Genomic DNA, 21,405 nt, shown 5'->3' on the forward strand with positions numbered 1-21,405 from the left:
GTGGAGAGTGTTCTCTGCTCCTGCATCACAGTGTGGCATGGGGGCTGCTCTGCTGCAGAGAAAGCATCAACACAACATCAATTGGATTCTACGTTTCTCCACGTAACCCTTGGCATTGAGCGCCTGCAAAAGGAATGGTTTCACTCTTCTGAAAGCCTTCAGTACAGCTGACAGTCTCATTTTTCCTTGTTCCATGGACCCTTTTCAACTCCTAACATCAAAAGGTACACTGTAAGCATCAGTTGCAGTAGATCCGTATAAACAGCTGAGCACTACTCTCACAGACTATATACACAGTATATACGATCTTTGGCGAGTGTTTTTGCGGCAGACTCCTTAAAAACGGCAGTGTTCCTGTCTTATAGAGGATCTTTGACTAGCTTTTGTGCAATAGCTTCCGAAAAACGGCAAAGCGCTCCTGTGATATAGCAGATCTTTGACTACCGTTTTTGCAATAGAGTCCTAAAAACCGCAAAGCACTGTTGTACAGTATACAGTCATGGAAAACGTGATTAGACCACCCTTGTTTCTTCAGTTTATTGATCCATTTTCATGCCTGGTACAACTAAAGGTACATTTGTTTGGACAAATATAACGATGATAACAAATCGGCTCATAAGGGTTTCATTTAAGAGCTGATATCTGGCAACTTACATAGTTTTTTTGATAATAACCAAAATCTCTTGAGTTCTTCCATGAATAGCTACAGCATTGTATTGCCAAAAAATGTAACTCTTATGAGCTATTTTTGTTATCATTGTTATATTTGTCCAAGCAGAGATACCTTTAGTTGTATCAGGCATTCAAATAAACAAGAGACTGAAGAAGCAAGGGTGGTCTAATCATTTTTTTCCATGACTCTATGTCAGGGGCGGCCATTACGTCGCCAAGGTAGTTTGGGTCGATCGCGTAAACGTCACTTTGTAGTTGTCGTATGACATCAGTCAGCTGACATTAAGCTCCCCTCCTGATTCGCGCTTGCTCCCCCGCAGCGTTTCAAGCTACACACGAAGATGCAACTTTCATCTTTATTATTCTGATTCCAGATAAACGAACTCAGCTGTAAGGTGCTTATATCTATAACTAAAGTTATCTGTTCACTTGTAGCGGCTAGTTAAAGAAAAAAGAAAAAAAGTGTATTGTTTACTGGCTTTGCTTGGCGTCATGAACTCCACTACAGAAATCAGTGTTTTCTACACATTCGCTTCCTAAACTATTATTTCATGATGAAATAAAAAATGTGCCCATTGGGGAAACCTTTTCAATATGTTGCCTTGACTTCGGCTGCATTGTCTTTTGCATCATCATTTTAAATTCTTGTATATGGCTAATGTTTGATAGCGAATGCTAACTGGATGTAATACATGAACTGTGTGCCCTAATGAACGTTACGTAGCTAGTTTGACTGACATATTAGCAGTACTCAGGTTATGTACACAACTATTTAGGAGTTATGTGGAATTATCTTTACTTCCATATTGAAGTGAATTATGATAGCAACTACTTTGATTACCTGTAAACTTTGAAAATGTGAACGTGAAGTACTAATTATTCATATTTACAATAGAATTTCAGAGTTTACTGGTTACATTTTGTATCTGTTATATGTTTTATAGACTTTTATATGTTTTATTTGGACTTGTACTTGCATGCTGAGAAAGTGCGTGTACTCCAGATATACATGTATAACGTACATAAATACCTAGTCATATTTTTTGTTAAATAAATATAGTAAACATACATACTTTCTATATTTATAGTACAGTAGTAGGTAGATCTTTGGGACTTGGTCATTTTAAAAGTAGCTCACAGGCTAAAAAAGTGTGACCCCCCCTGCTCTATGTTATATAGCAGATCTTTGACGAGCACTTTTGCAGTAGATTCTTAAAAACAGCAGTGCGCTCCTGTTATTCACTTATATGTTGTACATAGTGTAGGAGCCGTTTATGCTGCGTTTGGGTTTAGTTCACCTGGTTTGTTTTGGGGTAATTGTGGAGTGCTATAATTGGTGGTCAACAGGCGCCATTGCGCCACTTTCACACCCTCCATCCAGTATTAACTCCAACGTGATCATCTGCCTGGACATTGCATGATTGGAGCGCGTTATTACCTGGATTCCCCCGCACCCAGAAGCGACTACAACGAGACGTGACTGTCGCTACACATACACTGCATGTGATCTTTGATGTCTTAGTGTTTTTGCAGCAGATTCTTTAAAAACAGCAGTGCTCCTGTCTTATAAAGGATCTTTGACTAGCAGTAGATTCCTAAAAACAGCAAAGTACTCCTGTGATATAGCAAATCTTCGGCTTTCACTTTTTCAGGAGATTCTGCAAAACAGCAAAGCAGAGCTTTGATTTGCACTTTTGCAGTAGATTTCAAAAACAACAAAGCACTCCTGTTGTATTGCAGATCAAACTAGCGATTTTGCAGTAGATTCCTTAAAAACAGCAGCGTTCCTGTCTTATATAGCAGGCGTCCCCGACCCCCGGTCCATGGAAAAGGTCTGTGGAAAAGTTTCAGGAGGAATGATTTTAAAAAAGACACAAAAACATAGTTTTGTAAATAACTACAATGAATTTTATGTAAGTACATTGGAAATAAAAGTTCTGATTTTATTATTTTATAAAATACTGTTAGTAAGCCCATTGTTTTTGTATGTTTATGTCTTTTTGTTTCATTAGATTTCACGAACATTTAATAAGGCGACACTTCACACAGCATCAATTGGATTGTACGTTTCGCCACGTACCCCGTGGCATTGAACACCTACAAAAGGAATGGTTTCACTTTTCTGCTTTTCAAGCCTTCAGTGCGACTCACAGTCTCATTTGTCCTTGTTGCAGCTACACCTTTCAAGTCCTAACATCAACAGCCCCATTGATTCCCAGCGGTCCTTGAATACACCATAGCTTTGTGCGCTGAGACAAAGTGCAAGTGTCACTGATGCTGCCACAAATTGACCTATATTTTTCTTCTTTCACCTCATTGTGAGTCTGTATTCATTTTGTGTGTTTAATTTGGTGTTGTTGGAAGCAACGTCTTTGAGACTTTTCTTCAATGCAATCAGACAAGATGTAACATGCCGCGCTTTTAATGTGAAGGCCGGAAGCGTGTTGCTGGTAGTCGTTCTTCCTTCATGTTAAGCTTTCACAGGGTCAGTGGTCATCTTGACAAGATATATTGTGCTATACAGTCGTACCTCGCATAACGTAAACCTCCTTCTACGTACATTCCACTGAACATAAAGAATTTATGTAAAGTTTTTGCATCGTATTACGTAAGAAATTCCATATAACGTAAATGGTGACGCCTTCTGACGCTTCACGCTCTCATTGGCTGATTATCTGGGCGCCGCCTACGCTCTCATCTCATTGGCAGACTTATACAGCGCGTACGTGAGTTTGTGTGAGAGACAGGCTTCTCCCTTCAACCCCCCTTCCTCATCGTGGCCAAAGGGGTGAGTTTGGGAAGATCTTGGAACGGATTAGGCTATTTACATGTATTTTACGCTTCGTATAACGTAAAAACCCTATAACGTAAACGTTCTGGGAATGGATTATTTTCGTTGGAGGGGCGTCTACTGTATACTGTGTTTTATGCACAACACAGAAATAAACATCACATTACAACCCACACATTACAGCCCACGGAAAGCCACAATGGTTCACTGAAGAATTTGAATTGAACTAAAACTGAACTGGCTTTGGCCACAAGTGAAGTCAATTACCGTAATTTCTGGTGTATAAGCCGCTACTTTTTTCTTAATTAAACTTTGTTTTTTTAAAAATTGTAACTCCAATTGGTACTCGTCTTGTATATTCATTAGGTATACCTTCTGTGTGCTACTGTAAGTTGCTGTGTGATGACTTTAACAGTCTTTGTAAGATGACACGTGAGCCAGGCTGTTATACTGAGTAATGACCTCCTGCGATTTCCGATGGGTTGTCATGATCGGCTCTTGTCAAATAAAGAGCTGCCTGGTCCTCATGGACTTGTGCACACCACCATATGTCTTTTTATGACGTGGACATGTGCGGCTCATAGTCCGGTGCGGTTATGTATCTACAAATCTGGTTTTCTCCCAAAATTTAGTGGGTGCAGCTTAAACACCGGTGTGTCTTATATACGGGTATATAAGCGAGAAATTAGGGCAGTTCTCATGGAAAAGTGGTATACGGTATGAGCTTGGCTGCAGTATAGAGGGAGAGACTGCAGAATATCCTAACATGTTAATAAATATGTATACTAAATACTTTGATAGAAATACCTATCCTAGGACAGCGACAGACTAAAGAAAATCATCATTCTATCTACGTTAGATAGACATTTTTTTTTGGTAAATGGTCTTTCACTTGTATAGCGCTTTTCCACCTTCGACATGATCACGGCAGGACGGAGGATCAAGTTGGGAGGTTGGGAGATGACCACTCTACGACCTGAGCCATGCCGCCCCCATTTTCTTCTATTTTCCTTTCCCGAGTAAAGCCACTAAGTGTAAAAGGCCACGGTTAATGGTTAATTGGGTCTTTGTGGATAGCATCTGTCCTCTGAGGTGCTGTATGTGATTGAATTCTAGTTAACGAGAGCTCGGCTTGAATGTCACGATCAGCATCATAGGCATGCGCTACAGACAATCATTATGTCTGTATGGCATTATGTCAAACAGTTGTATGTATGCATACAGCACAGCAGAGAAGAACATTTAATGAATGAACTGATGCTGCTGAAACTGACCCTGTTGGGGAAAATAACCCCCACTTGAAGAAATTCTCAGGACAGTGAATCGACGAATGAAAATGGACTGTTCAGGTTGTCAGGGAAGACATTTCGCCTCTCATCCAAGCAGGCTTCATCAGTTCATGGTCAATGACTTGGTAGGACAGCCCTAGTCTGAGGAGTTAGTGCAGGATCCAAAGTAAAGGACTGGGCAGCGGGAAGCTTTCAGGTGCAATGATAAAAAAAAATTAAAACTACACTGAAGAAAAATACATTTGTAAAGAACTACATCGATTTTTATGCAAATGCATATCAATTGTGGAAATGTGGGCCATTATTTGATTTTAAAAATCATATACATTTACAAATTTTGCATGTATATGTTGTTTGTTGCGAGCGGTGACCCCTCCCACTTTGTTCGACGGTCCTTGAACGCACCATTGTGCGTATGCTAACTTTCTCCCACGCTGCACAGATAGACTACTATACTGTATTTTTACCGTTTTTCTTTCTCCTCATATTTGGACTCATTTGCTGGTACTGTTTGGGAATGCATAAAGGTACAGCACGTTTTGATGACGTTATTGAGTGCTAATGTGCATATTTGTTGGTGCACAACCTCAAGTTAATTCATGCTAGCACACTGCCTTTTACCACACACATCAAACAGCGACGTAGTTCTCTCTGAAAAGTGAACTCCAGGCTAGTACTGGTGGATGGTGGGTCTGTATTCATTTTGTCCTTTTAATTTGATGTTACTGTCTTAGTTTAACACAATACATAACAAAAGAAACACATTAAATAATATATAATGTTGGAATCCCCCCCCCCATGGGTCCATGTGTCTTGTTTATTTGTTGGGAGTCTAAAGGATTGAATCTTGTAGGTTGGGATGAATCATCCACCTAGTCGAGCATGAACAAAACATCCTCTAAGACAACACACTGGATTGACAGGGATGAATGTGAAAGAAAGAATGTTAAAATAATGGACAACTATCGGAAATGTGGTCAATGATCGCACAATTTAAAAGGTTTTCAAATTGGATTTAAAAAAATGAGAATAATATATTTGATCATGGACAAGGAAGATGGATGAAAAGACCAGAATGAAAGTATACTGGCATCGCAGTGAGTGGCTGCCTTTCAAGCAGCTGTGTATTCTCTTGCTTTTTCTCCTATTTTAATTATCTATTCTATCAAGATTCAAGAGATTCAAGAGAGTTTTATTGTCATGTGCATAGTACAACAGCAGTTATACCATGCAATGAAAATCTTATTCTGTTCATTCTCCCAAGAAAAGAAAGAAAACAAATGAAAGAATAAGAACATAAGAAACATAAACACATAAACATATATACCAATAAATTAAGCAACAACAACAGAAGAGACATTAATACAAGTAAATAATACAAATAAATAAATAAATAAAGTGCTATGAGTGTGTGCGTGTGTTGCGTGCGGCGTGTGCGAGTGCTTCGTTGAGGAGCCTGATGGCCTGTGGGTAAAAGGTGTTTGCCAGCCTTGTGGTCCTGGACTTCAAACTCCTGTAGCGTCTGCCTGACGGTAGGAGTGTGAATAATGAGTGTTGTGGATGTGTGCTGTCCTTGATGAGGTTGTGTGTTCTGCGTAGGACTCTAGTTTTATAAATGTCTTGCAGTGAGGGGAGGGCTGCCCCAACAATGTTCTGTGAGGTCTTGATCACCCGCTGGAGTGCCTTCCTATCACGTGTTGTACAGTTACCGTACCAAACAGTGATGGAGGCGGTAAGGACACTTTCGATAGTGCATCTGTAGAAGCAACTCAGGATTGTGGTGGACATGCCAAATTTCCTCAGTCTTCTCAGGAAGTACAGTCTCCTTTGGGACTTCTTCAGAATTTGTTGGGTGTTGTGAGACCAGGTGAGGTCCTCGCTGATGTGTGTGCCAAGGAACTTGAAGGTTTTCACCCTCTCCACCTCAGTCTCATCAATAAACAGGGGTCTATGCGGCTCCTTTTCCCTTGTTCTTGGGTCGATGATCATCTCTTTAGTCTTATCTGTATTGAGAAGGAGATTGTTATCACGACACCAAGCTATGAGGTCCGCCACCTCTCTTCTGTATGACGTTTCAACACCACCAGTGATCAGTCCGATGACTGTAGTGTCATCTGCAAATTTAATGATGCTGGTGTTGTTCTGGGAGGCCACGCAATCGTAGGTGAAGAGCGTGTAGAGGAGTGGACTCAGCACACACCCCTGTGGGGTCCCAGTGCTCACAATTCTTGAGCTGGATGTGCGGTTGTGGACTCTGACTGACTGGGGCCTGCCTGTGAGAAAGTTAAACACCCAGTTACAGAGGGAGGGAGACAGGCCAAGTGTGAGGAGCTTATTTGTGAGTTTGTGGGGGCAGACTGTATTAAAAGCAGAGCTATAGTCTATAAATAGCATTCTGACGTATGTGTCCTGGCCCTGTAGGTGAGAAAGGGCTGTGTGGATGGCAGTGTTGACTGCATCATCCGTGGACCGGTTCTGGCGATATGCAAACTGTAGAGGGTCCACGGTTGCCGCCGGGATGCTCTTTTTGATGTGGGTCATGACTAATCTTTCAAAGCACTTCATAACAATAGGAGTGAGTGCTATAGGGCGATAGTCATTCAAGCAGGTCACGTTGCTCTTCTTGGGTACGGGCACTATGGTGGTGGACTTAAAGCAGGTCGGTACAGAAGCTTGTGCAAGCGACAGGTTAAATATGTCAGCAAGCACATCAGCTAGCTCTGATGAGCAAACCCGAAGTGCACGTCCTGAGATGTTGTCTGGCCCTGCTGCTTTTCGTGGGTTTGTTTTGTTTAGAACCCTGCGCACATCAGCTGATGTCACCATGAGAGGTGAGTCCTGTGTGCTCCCCAGGTTCAGCCACCCTCTCTGCTCATCAGGAGTTTGGGTGTCAAAGCGGGCATAGAACTCATTCAACTCATCAGGAAGTGTGGTTTGGCTGGACGTGGCTACGCTACTCTGCTGTCGATAGTCTGTGATGTGCTGGAGCCCCGCCCACATGCGCCGAGGGTCTGAGGTGGAATAGTAGCCCTCCAGCTTCTGTCTGTACTGTCTTTTGGCCTCTCGTATGGACCTCCTCAGGTCATATCTGGCCTTTTTGTAGTCATCAGCGGTGCCCATGACAAATGCAGTCGAACGAGCACGTAGCTTAGCCCTTACATCACAGTTCATCCACTGTTTTTGGTTAGGGTATTTTCTGTAATACTTGGTGGTGGTAACAGTCTCTATACATGTGCTAATGTAGCCAGTAACAGCAGACGCATATTCATCCAAATCAACAGTACAATCTTCCCTCCCCGCTGCAGTTTTAAACACATCCCAGTTTGTGCAGCCAAAGCAGTCCTGAAGTACTTGATCAGTTTCTTCATTCCATACTTTAACTGCTGTACGTACAGGGGGAGCTTTTTTAAGAAGTTGTCTGTATGTTGGATAAAGGAATATAGAGATGTGGTCAGCCTTTCCAAAGTGGGGTCTTGGAACAGCCTTCAAAGCACCTTTCATGTTGCAGTAGACTTGGTCCAGGATGTTATTTTCCCTTGTGGGAAAGCTCACATGCTGGTAATATTTGGGGAGGACAGTCCTGAGGTTACAGTGGTTGAAATCGCCAGATATAATAAATACAGCGTCTGGGTGTTTGGTCTCGTGTTTATCAATGATGTCATGCAGGAGGCCTAGTGCATTAGCAGTGTTAGCTCGTGGTGGGATGTAAACAGCAGTTAAATACACAGCGCTAAACTCACAAGGCAAATAAAAAGGTCTGCATTTCACCATCAGCAGCTCAATGTCCTGCGAGCAGTGCTTTTCCATCGTCTGTACGTCTGTGCACCACCGTTTGTTTACGTAAACACAGACGCCGCCACCTCTGTGTTTACCAGACGCTAAAGTCCGATCTCCCCGGTAAGCAGCAAATGATTGCAACTGGATCGCCGAGTCCGGTATATCCTCCGTCAGCCAGGTTTCTGTGAAGGTGAGGACACAGCATTCCCTGATCTCACGTTGAGCTGTAATCCTTGCTCGTAGTTCGTCCATCTTGTTTTCAAGAGAGCGGACGTTGGCTAGCAGCAGGCTTGGTAGCGGTGGCCTCGTCGCTCTAGCTTTTAGCCTAGCATGCAGGCCGGCTCGCTTGCCTCGTTTACGCCTTGGATGCTTTGCTCGCCGGGTATTCAGCTCACCGGGTCCGCAGGCTGCTGCGTTCTCCCGGCGCAGAAGAAAGGCAAAGTCTGAGAGGCTAAATGAAGGTTCATGGTGAACCCTGCCGATGTTCAAAAGTGTCTCTCTGTTGTAATGTACTGCGTGAGTGTGTTGAATGTCCAAAATGAACAATAAAATAGCAAAAAATAGAAAAACACGGGAGAGTGTCACAGAGACGTCTGCCACGGAGGGCGCCATCTTTGATATGATATTCTATCCTATTGATATGGACTTGTCCGCGTCAAGACTTGTCTATTATAGTACATTTTTACATGCAATGAGAGTGAGGTCCCACATCGGTGTGGTTCCTAGTTTACCCATTGAGATAAGGAAGCCGTATCAAGGCTGCAGAGCCGGAGCTAAGATCAAAGCCAAGCGGTTAGCAAGAAGGTGGCGATTCAAGCCGGCGGTGCCTTCTATGATCATGGGGATTCGTGAATTCGCTACCGGACAAGATCAACAAGATGGCTGCGCTCACAAAGCCTTCAGGGAGGGCAGCTTATTGTGCTTTACTGAAACGTGTCTAACAGCAAGCGTCCCAGATGCTAATGTGGAGCTAGCTGACTTCAGCATAGTCAGAGCAGACAGGACACAAGAGCCCAGTGTCCCATTACGGCCTTCAACATGTATGAATTTAACACTTGTATGATTCACTGCTCTCCATTTTGTTGCATTTCACTAGTTTGAGTTTCAAGTTCAGTCTGTACAGTACAGATACATAAGTACAGTATATATTATCAGTTTCTCAACAGCAAAACATAAACAGAAAACAATTGAGAACCACAGCCGTAATGAAACACATTAAGAATTTGAAGAATGGAAATGCATCACTTCATAAAGAAATGGATGGGCTGGAAGGAAAAGCGTAAACGTTAAAGAAGCAGAATGATGAAAAGGATCGCATTATATTGCAAATGACGTGCAGAGTGGATGATTTGGAGCAGTCGACGCACATGAACAATCTAATTGTGATTGGGCTTCGTATAACACGCAGGTCTTATGCAAGTGCAGCTGACAACGACGGAGGACACGATGTTGCTCCAGCAGAGCAACAGGTGGCCACATTTTTGCAGTCAGAGGGGGTAGATGTGGATGTCGACAACATGGATACATGCATCCACGTCTGGCAGGAGCAACCACACCACACCTGTCATCATCAGAAATATCAACAACAGAAAAAAACAAGGTCGCATTGGTGAGGCAGAGGAGTAAACTGAAAGAACCAAACAATGAGCATCAATGAGCATCTGACAAAACGCAATACTGACATCAGCAAGAAGGCACACGACTTAAGGAAGCAGAGGAAGATTCAAGGCGCTTGGAGCGCCAACTGCAAAATCAACATCAAGTTAAATGGACGACCAGAGGACGCCAAAGTACTTGGAACTGGACAAATATTGAAGATTGCATCACATCAACTACAAAGAAATTAAGACACAACTCACAAAGACTTGATGCAGCTGTGAAGTCCACATTGCCGACGTTCTATTTGTTTTTTATGTTTTACTAATTCAAAATTATTCCTATTTATTAACTATTCATTCCCAATTTATCATTTTTCCCAGTTGTATTCATTCCCTTAATACTGCACAAGGTGTATCGTGTCATTATTTTAACTCCTATTTGCTTCTTGGTTTTTTTAACACCATTCTTTCCTTTCGTAGAGGAAGTGGGAAAAAAATGTAAATGACAAATGTCGGAAAGTGAATAATTGCAAGTGTCAACAAGTAGAATGTAATAGACATGGGACATAGACGTGTCAGAGTTCAAATCGAGTTGCAAGTCTTTGATGATATTGCCAAGTTGATTCCCAAGTCATCAAAATTCTCACGCGAGTCCAAGTCGCGTGACTCGAGTCCAGGCCGCTGCTATCCCTCTGCAGTCCGCAAGATATTGAGAGACGATATGCAGTCGAATATGTTATGTTTCACACCAAATGAACTTTGGGTGTTGAACATGGCTGGCCATCAAAATGAATGAGGAGAACACCAGGACGAACAACTCACTCTAATCCCAGATTATCTCAGAGTCCAATCCAGAAACAGGGGAAAAATTGGCAGAAGAAAGGGGATTATTTGACAGTGGTGGGGGGGATGTGGCGAGCAACTGTCTGTTCATAAACATCACACACATGCTGACACTTACAAAACTTGTATGTAATCACACACATATTGTTGTATGATTAGAACTTGTATATTAGAACATAATACCAAAGCATTGAAGACTGTGGAGCCACTGCACCAACCCACTGTGCTTGTTTGCACCTGGAAAGCCCTCTCCGCATTTGTTAGTTTTACATTGAGTGGAATTCCCCACTTAACTGACACTACTGCAGTGCATCACAACCCAAGGCGCCTTCTGGTCTTTGCTTCTCTGCAAATCTGAGAAAAAAAAAACATCAATTCTTCATTTGCAGACTGGAGTGCATCGTCCGTGTATTGTGGCTTCATGTGTGTGACCTCAGACAACAGCACAAGTCCTGAGTCGATGCAGGCAGAGATTACACAGCAGATAGACGCAGATGTGACATCTGGGATTACAATTAGAGTAATATCATCCATCATGTGAAAGCCTGTTACACTGTTGTGGATGGAAATGAAATGAGATGTCTTTGTTATAATCTGTGAGATGTTCATGTTTTAATTTCCCTACCTTTGATTCCCTCTTCTTTGTGTTTCTATCTGACATATTTTCCTTTTACCTTCATATTTATTTACTTCAACTCATGACTTTTTATTCCGCCCAGCTCAATTTGCACCCTCAACGAAGAGTCCCATTTGCCACACAATAACCACTGCTTCAAGTGAGGGACAGTCTGCCTCAAAGCGGATGAAAAGGTAGGGCGGTCGGCATGGGAGAGAGAGCTCGGAGGCTGCTCAGCTATGGTGCTCGCTGGAGCCCCCCCGCTTCCTGGCTTCCTGACTGACCTTGAGGTGCGGCGCACCTGTTTCTGAACACTTTACATAAGTAAGCGGATAAAGATGACTGCATAAGATGAAAGCAGTGTGCTGCAGTTGTTTAATAGAGATGAGAATGGGTTCTATTTACTATCACGTAATAAGGAACTTTAGTAAAAATACAATAATCATCACCCTGTTCAAATTATTTGACTGTTGTACCTTCCTAAAAAGAAACACTGTAAACCAGGTGTGTCCAAAGTGTGACTCAGGGGCCATTTTTTGGCAACAGCTTATTCAAAACATAAAAGTTGTTATTAATGAGAAACATTATTAGATATTACATATTAGAATTTGCTGCATCACCTATAACATAAGGCTTATATAGCTTATAGTGCAATATACTGACCTACATGGGATTGTTTTTTTGTCATTTTTAATGATTGTTTGTCTAGATGTGCCCTGCGATTGTACCCCGCCTCTCGCCCGAAGTCAGCTGGGATAGGTTCCAGCATATCCACGACCCTAGTGAGGATAAGCGGCATAGAAGATGGATGGATATTGTTATATTTTATTAAATACAGTAGCTCCTCACTTTCTGCGAGGGTAACGTTTGGCAAAAAAAACCTGCATAGTTGATATGTGCATTAAAATGTATATTTTTGAAGACAGCCCACTTCAGTTTGCTATATATGTGTCACTTTTCCGTCTCGCAGCAACTATAATGTGATCAGGGGCTGTCAAATAAAGTGTGAAACCTTAACATGTGACGAAAAAACATTATGAGTGAAGCATAAAGGCATAAACATGTAAAAATTGTGCAGCGATCCACTGTAATATGTAATGCACTGACCTTAAAACTGTGTTTTCCAGTCATGCTAGTATTATTATGTTCAATCAAATATTGTGATGTGACAATTTAAAAGCAAAAAAAATTGTGCATTTCAGTTTTGGTTTGTGGTCTTCAACAGTCCGCTGTCCAATTGTTCAGAGAGCCCTGTAATCCAGCCTTAGATGGGAGTCGTGCAGCACGGCCTAATAGGATCGCAGTATTAACAATAGCACCAGCTGTTGCAGGGCCCCCTGTCGGCCACCAGGAAGAGTGTAAGGGCGGGGGTGAGGCATTGAGACAGGGGAGGGAGGTGATTGACGGTGATCAAGAGGTTGTCTGTGTGATGCTGTCAGTCTCGTGTGGAATAACCTGGGAAGCAGCTCGGTTAAGAAACTGCGGAAGTGCATACTTCTTTTTTTTTTTGGACTGATTGGTTTTATTTACCACCCGCTCCAACTAACCAAACTTTACCTTTTTTTGTCTTCGCTTTAGTTTCATCACACCACCTTCTATGCAGCCCTGATTGAAACTGTGGTGCAACCAGGCCTTCCGACAAGTGCACAGGTGGTTGTCGGCTGTGCACTCGAGACTTTATATGGCTGAATAATCCACAGTAGGGGTGGGGGGTCTACTTTGGTGGGTTTTTGGGGTTGTTTTTTTTTTCGTCTGAGGAGGGTTTACCAAATCCCATTCAGGAACCAAGCAGCTTTAGGAGGAGCTGGTGGAGGATGGCAGTGGCTCTGGATGAAGTGTGGGGGCGGGTGAAGAATGTCTGCAAGCAGAATGGTCTGCTCATCCTGTCTGTGCTTGCTGTGGTAATTGGCTGCCTGCTTGGCTTCTTCCTCAGAGGCAAGCAGCTCTCCGAACAGGTCAGTCAATTCAGTGCCTCCTGTTTACGGTGAACTCCAGCACAAGTTACACACACTTCCCTCTGAAGTACCCCGCCACACCTGTTTCTCTTTTCAAACGATGAAAGATGCCACTGCTGCTGATATAAGGGATTACTCATTTTCCACATTCCGGATATTAAAGGCAAGAGACCTGGCTTCACCTCTTCTCAAGCAGACAGACACATCCTGCAAATACGTCAGGGCAAATAAAGTGTGTCGACAAACCAAAAATACTAAGAAATATGGCCAAGGTACTTGAATTCTAATAGCGTCAGAACAACAATCTCTAAGAGCGGTGAATGTCCATTCCCATGAGCCTCTCAGACTGCCTACAGCTGCTGAGGGACTCATCTATGGATAGAGATTCCCGGTGAAGAGATTAGTAGTCAATCACTCACAGGGACATCAGGTCAAGAACATACCGTCATGTTGACTTATATAATTCACGCAACACAGAATGCGCTGTGGATTGAGACAGTTGTCATTCTGCATGGCTTCTGTGCGTATTCTCCTTACGCCTGTAAAAGGCATTCGAAATAAGACAAAAGAATAGAAAGATTCTAGGGTGCCAACTTAACAGCGCCAAAAAAGAAAGTCAAGTGCACGGTACTTAAAGTGGAGCCTCGGTTAGCATGATCTGCCTCGGTTTGTGTACATTTCCCGATTAGCGTTCAATATGGCGTGTTATTAATACAAACTGCGTTCTGAATGTATTTTTATCACAAGCCTTGTCACTACGCAATTCGTATTGGAAATGCAATCAATTTTTCAGCAGTCACATGTTAGGCATAATCTACGCCATCTATTTTACGGCAGCAATCTATGTAAAAAAAACGTATGAAGATTTGAGAAATGATAACAGAATATAATCGATCTTTTCTTTTCTTGTATCATATCCATGGTGTAAGTGGATAATTTAGGTCATCTTTTCTTGGTTCCATAAATTATTTAAAGTTTGTTTCGTCACTGAAATAACACACACAAAAGCATTTGCTAGGAAGATACAGTATGTTTGGTGAGAAAAAAAAACCCTAGCTGAATCCTCTTGATGAATCCATCAATGCACTCTGCTTATGGTTGTTTACATCCAAATATAACAACATTTTATGTGTTTTATGTTATTTGATTACGTGTGTTTTACGTAACCGGATACGACGCTTATGTCTGCGCTACATGCATTGCGTAACTTTTTACGTAGGTCAGTCTTGGTGAATAAGGATGATAGAAACATTCGCATGCTAGCCAAGTCTTTTAATAATAAGTCACCAATAAAATAACCCCCCAATGCATTACATATATGAAGTATGGTTATTGGCCTTTTATGTTCATACATTTAAAAAATAATAACTACCACAGCAAGTGACGTCACAGCAGAGCTTTCGTAAAAATTTGCTAAAGGAGGAAGTGACGTATGTGTCTCGCATGTGCAGAAACGATTGCGTTTCCTGGACGGATTGCGTAGTGACAAGCCTATTACCTTGCTAGTACATAGAAACAGGAACCAGAAGTCAACTCCGTCTCCCCTCTATGATGTCATGCGCGTTTGATTCTGTAGTTCTTTGCTGCCACAAGTCTCAAAAATGTTAACACGAAACGTGTTTATCGTTCTACAGTTATACTTTTACATGCATCAAAAATTCAAAATGCATATACAGTATATGGCGAATTAAAGGGCAGCGAGATCACCACCTTCGTGTTTTGCCATGAGTCATTTCTTTAATTCAATAGTGTTTCTCACCTACTTGATCAAAATGCAGGCAATTGCAACTTTTTTTTGGCTCCGTTTTGGGTTATTTTGCATCAAAACAAAAGCAGAGACCTGAGGTGAGAAACACTACTGAATTTAAGAAATAACACCAGGGCGGTGTCCGTGTTGATCTCACTGCCACATCGTGTCTTTGGCAACAATTACGTCTTCAATGAAGGTAAAGGCGGCGTTAAATGTTCATTTATGCCTTTCATTCATCGTTTCTATGCATTTATATGCATTTCCAATTGTTTTCTGCATGTAAAACTATAAAAACCTGTTTTGTGTTAACATTTTGGGCTTTCTGGAGCGGATTAATTGAATTTACATTATTTCCAATAGGAAAAATTGCATTGGTTAGAGTAAGCGTCATTAAGAGTCGGACCCTTTGGAAAAAATTGATGATCGCTACACAAGGTTCCACAGTAGGACATTAATAAAGCAACAATCCTAATTAACGTATACAATATTCAGCATTCAACATTCATAAATATAAATATGCAGATTGTTAGTAAAAATTTTGCCAAAAAGAGGCAGGTTTTTTTTGGCAGAAAACACACGTCAGTCACCCTTAGTTGACAGTAATTTAGAAGTACACGATAATACAGGTAAAATGTACAGCATATATGTACCATCGTTACAACTTTTTCATGTTTATGTCTTTAAGCTTCACTGATCATGTTTTTTTTGTCAAGTGTTGAGATTTCCGACTTTGTTCAGCGGTCCTTGAATGCACCATAGTTGTACTATTAGCGTACACTTGTTTTGTGCTGGATCCCCGCTTACTAACAACAAGTTAAACTTTTAGAATGGATTGTTTTGTCAAAAGGGAGAAAAATAACTAGAGAGCGCAGACCTCTGCCAAGCGCCATAGTTCCGCCCCCATATTGTGATTCACACCAAAATAATAATAAATAATAATTTTTTGGATCAGTCTTTGATATTTTGTAGAACCGGTTGGGAATTTTTTCTGTATTTTTTTTCCAACTGCTCTGACCATTTTTTGTTGAGTTATACGCACAAATGCCGAAAATGGTCCTATCTCGCAATGTTAGAAAATTTTATTTTAAATTCCTGGATCCAGAGGGTGATCTGCATCACCCCCAAATTTTAATAAGTTCTTCCATTTCCCATTTCCAACAATTCCTGAAAATGTAATCCAAATCCATTTAAAACTTATTTTGAACACAAACAAAAAAATAAAATGATAAATGCCGGCAAAAACATAACCTCACGCTTGCGCTTGGCGGAGGTAACAAACTGGGTCTTGGGAACGATGGCTATGTGAGTTAGTAACCTTGCAACCTAATGTACAGAATGGACTATTTCACTGCTAATTGATCCCAACGGGATGGACTGTTAGCATATTTGAACAAATTGGAAGTCGACCATTGTCGACTTCGGTGGTTGGACATATTTTCTTCTACGGGGGTCAATATGTTGAGCGTTTGCTCAACATATGAGCAAATGCATCACAGTAAATATGCCAGGATTAGCTTTGATGTCCTCAGGCAGGCACCACAAAACACATACATTTATAAATGACACCATACATAAAACATCATAAAACCAAAAAAAGATGAAACAAATATACAATACATTTACAGACAACATTACACCTGTATAACTTACAAGACCAGTTACGGTAAACATAAAACTTTGTTAAGCAATATAAAGAATTATCAGCTGGGAATGGACATTACCCATGAGCACAGGACTGGTCTGCCTTTAACCACCGTTTTAGTGTTTTCTTGAAGGTTAGGTAATTGCCACAGTTTCTAACATGAGCTGGTCGTGCGTTCCATGACTGTGTGTCTCTGACAGAAACAACCATTTGGCCAAATGTTGTCCTACGTCGCCGTATGTTACAGTCACCCCTGGTTAACGATCTCGTATTGGCTCGATTGCTATTTTTCTTCTGTATAAAAAACTTAAATGTTAGGTTTGAGTCAGACCACGCCCAGATACTTAAACTGGTTCGCCACATCTAAACTTTCACCATTAACTAAAACAGATGCTTGTTTTTGAGCCAATAGGACCATTGACTCCATTGATGCCAGTTGACTTTCCAGGGTAGACCATGGACTGGCCAGCAGTCAGTCACAGGGTACATACAGACCATTCACACCCACATTCACACCTATGGACAATTTACAGTCGCCAATTCGCCTAAAATGCATGTGCTTAGACTCTGGGATATGCAAACTCCACATTGAAATGTTCCAATGGAGATTCAAACCTGGCTGCCCTGACTGTGACGCAGACAAGCTAAGACCACATGTTGTTCATTAACTTCCACTTAATTGACACACCAATAAAATGACTGTTGTCGGTCTGTTGACACAGGAGGTCATCAAACACCTCCCCCACTCTCAGCGTAAGCAAGAAAAACACAACAAGGAAAACAATGTAACTGCACCGCGCGGACATACAGTACATGCCTACACACTAATATACACGCAATATTATTTTACGCTATTTTCATAACCCGCAAGGCATTCCGGGTAACTAGTATACACTAATCCCCCATTCATCGCATGTATTGGTTCAAGACCTGACCGTGATAAGTAAATTTTCACAAAGTAGGATTCACTATTTCTAAATGGAATATTTTCTTTGTGAGAGCATAGAAAACCTGCTCATGACCATGTAAATACACTTTTAGACATGAAATAACACCCTTATTGCCACCTTCACACTCGTATTATCCAATATAGTAGACAGAATAACAGAAAATAGGACATACTAGAATATTAAACATAAATAAGATATTACATAGACTCACACATGAGCATTGGGAGATTTGCTTGTTTTTTTTCCCGGATAGCGTACTTCCTGCGGTGGCTGTTGTCTCATCAATGTAACATTACTGACACCAAGTGACCAGTGGAGAACATTGCATATTATATCTTTGAATGCGTCTTCTGAATGCCTTATATTTGTATTTTCATTCATTTAGCCGTTTTTATGCTTGAAAATTTTGGCCAAGAATACGCAACATTTCCTTAAATATGCTTTTTTTTATTTTTTACTTCAACAGCGTTAATGTATTTGTTTTGAAGAGTGAAGCCACAAAATTCTAACCGCAAAGTGGCGAGGGACGACTGTAAAATGGTATTGTTTTGCATATATACCGATGTGTGAGCATCTATTTCGATACCCAGTTGCAGTTAGATTGTATTATTTTTGGTCGCACCGTGAATGAGGTAGGCATTTGGGTTGATAAGCTCCTGTCGGTTTGTGTTGTGTGAGTAAGGGTGTCAATATCACTTATTAGTAGCTCCAACAGATTGTTACGTGAAGTGAATTAATGAAGGGCACTGTTACAACATAGTAATAAAATGCATAATAATTGCTACTGTCGCCAGTGGTACTTATTGGCTTGCTCTACTTTTTTCTTCGAAGGGGAGAGAGGGCTTTTAATGATAACTGCATGAGAAGTTAAACATGCCTGGTATGTCTGCACTGTGTTAATATGCCAGCGCCAGCAGCCTCAGACTATATGTATACAGGCCATGGGAATACACTCCATGCTAATTAAAATACCATGCAAATGCTACACACACACACACACATACACACACACAGCCTTTGGCCCTAAAAGTTTTTTAGTGCTCGCTCATTGTGTTGCACAGATGGACTGCTCTAGTTACGTTTTAATCAATTTTATTCTTGTTTTGTCAGTGCAGTACTCTACTATAATTATTATAACCATAATAGCATGTTTTTCAAAATAAGAACAAAAGGAAACATTGATCCACTTTGCATTCATAGTTGCCTTCCTGAAAATGTTTGTATTATTGCAAGTAGGGATGCTCCGATCGATCGGCCACCGATCAGTATCAGCCGATTTCCGTAAAAAAATCGGCGATCACAAAAGCTGGTCACAGCCGGCAGCGAGCCTTTCGTGCAGCGTAGCATCTTGACCTAACTAACGTCTTTGACAGTATCGTCCTCACACTTCCTTCTAAACAAAAACAACCATGTCTGCCTTGTGGAACCTAACCTAAAATAATTGAACTGCTGAGCAGCCTTTCTCAGCGGCGGAAGACACCGTGTTCATCAAAGTTTCCTAAAAGAAGGCGTCTCATGCTCTGGAAGTTTCAGAGTGATATATGTTGTCTTCAGAAAGTACGTAAAATATGTTTTTGTCTAAATAAAGGTGATTTTATGGTTCCTTTTTTCATATCATATATCGCCAGGAATTCTGGGTCCCGTAAAAAAAATCACATTATCCTCATTATGGTTGCAGGGTATGCTGTAAAATGTGTAAGTAATCCATGTGATCAGTATCAGGATCGGCCAAATTTCAGTCCAGGATGATCTGTATCGGAATCGGTAGCATACAACCCTGATCGGAGCATCCCTAATTGCAAGTAATGCAGTTTTCCAATTGTTTCCTTTACAGTGAAACCTCGGTTAGCGTACACTCCGGTTAGCGTGTTTTTCAATTTTGCCTCGGTTTGCGCACATTTTCCAGTAAGCATACAATAAGGTGTGTGTTTTGTCGTTATTAATACACTGCATAAGGCCAACCGTGTTCTTAATGTATTTTTGTATCACAAAACGTCCTTGTTGGCAGCCTATTAGCTTACCAATACGTGAAACAGGAAATGGCAGTCAGCTCTGTCACCCTTCTATGATGTCATCAATGGGTGACTCTTTGTTAATTAACACAGTTACGCCACAAGTGTCAAAAATGTTAGCACAAAGCATGTTTTTCTAGTTTTACAATTATAGTTTTACATGCAGAAAACAATTCTAAAATGCATATAATTGACAAATTAAGATTTAAGGTTACTTTCATTGAAGACGTTGTTGTGGACAAAGATGGGGATGTGGCAGCAAAATCAACAGGGACACCATCTTAGTGTTTTGCTACGAGTAGAAATGAAAAGGAGATCGACACAGACGGCACCTTCATGTTTTGCCGATTCTTTAATTAAATAGTGTTTCTCACCTTCTTTATCAAATATTGGCATTTGCAACTTTCTTTGGATCCATTTTGGGTTATTTTGTAGCCGTGATAAAAAAACAAAACAAAACAGGAGACTTGAGGTGAGGAACACTATGGAATTCAAGAAATAACATTCAGTAAAAACACGAAGGTGGTGGCTTTCATTTGTCATTTATATGCATTTCGAATTGTTTTCCGCAAACTATAATTGCAAAACCATTTTTGGCTTTCTGAAATGGATTAATCAGATTGAGATTATTTCGTACTGGAGAAATCGATTTGGTTAGAGTACGTTTCGGTTAGAGTCTGACCTTCTGGAACGGATTTATGATGCTAAGCGAAGTTCCACTGTACTGTAGTACTGAAAATACGCACATACTACATTGCCTTGAGACAATTACGTTTGAGTCCATTTATTCTGTTTTTTCTTGCAGGAGGTGAAGTACTTTCAGTTTCCTGGAGAGCTGCTTATGAGGATGTTGAAAATGCTTATATTGCCACTTGTCGTTTCCAGGTAGGCGCAACACATGTCACACATCCGCTACACACATGAATGACTCCGTATGCTTTCAGCATGCGCTATGTCATGAGTGTCCATTTGTGGCCCGCAGCTCCATTTTTACTGGGCCCCAGGGAACATTTTATATGTAAAATGAAACATGATACATGATAAAGGAAGATTCGGGCCACACGAAACAGAGAAAAACTTGAAATATTAAATGTTTGAACAAAATATCACACTGACAATAATAATTATCAAACGTATTTAGCAGCTTAGCATATTTTCAACTACACTGGAGTGGTTTTTAGCTTGTTTAATATAAAATTAAATAAAACAAAGAAAAGTAAATACAGTGGATCCCCGGCACATGACTTCAAAGTCACAGATTTTTGGTAAAAAAAAAAGTTGATTCCGGACTATAGGGCGCACCGGTATGTAAGTCACACCGACTAAATTTAAAGACAAAAAAGATTTGTACATATACACTTACAGTACACGTGTCTGTAAGCCGCAGGTGTCCATGGGATATTTAGTACACAGAAAGATTTTATTAACATTTGATTAAATAAATACTTTTTCCAAACAGCACCGAACATTGCGTGTAACATGAATAGTTAAACACTGGCCTACCAGAAAA

General features: G+C 41.0%; 1 protein-coding gene across 3 annotated transcripts in view; it reads left to right on the forward strand.

Annotated features, from left to right (window-relative positions):
- Nucleotides 1-13,040: 13,040 nt before the first annotated feature.
- The window catches only part of LOC129177207 (excitatory amino acid transporter 5-like), a 54,285-nt gene continuing 45,920 nt past the window's right edge, over nucleotides 13,041-21,405 (forward strand). For 2 of the 3 annotated variants that reach the window (XR_008569591.1, XM_054768065.1), the window contains exons 1-2: nucleotides 13,041-13,541; nucleotides 20,701-20,780. Coding sequence is in view for 1 of the 3 variants with exons in the window: in XM_054768065.1 (XP_054624040.1) it covers nucleotides 13,401-13,541; nucleotides 20,701-20,780 (221 nt within the window). In the remaining 2 variants the exon portion in view is untranslated. The remainder of the gene's footprint in view (nucleotides 13,542-20,700; nucleotides 20,781-21,405) is intronic. The other variant, XM_054768066.1, reaches the window with a different exon arrangement.

Source organism: Dunckerocampus dactyliophorus, chromosome 2 (assembly GCF_027744805.1).
Source record: "Dunckerocampus dactyliophorus isolate RoL2022-P2 chromosome 2, RoL_Ddac_1.1, whole genome shotgun sequence".
NCBI classification, from domain to species: domain Eukaryota; kingdom Metazoa; phylum Chordata; class Actinopteri; order Syngnathiformes; family Syngnathidae; genus Dunckerocampus; species Dunckerocampus dactyliophorus.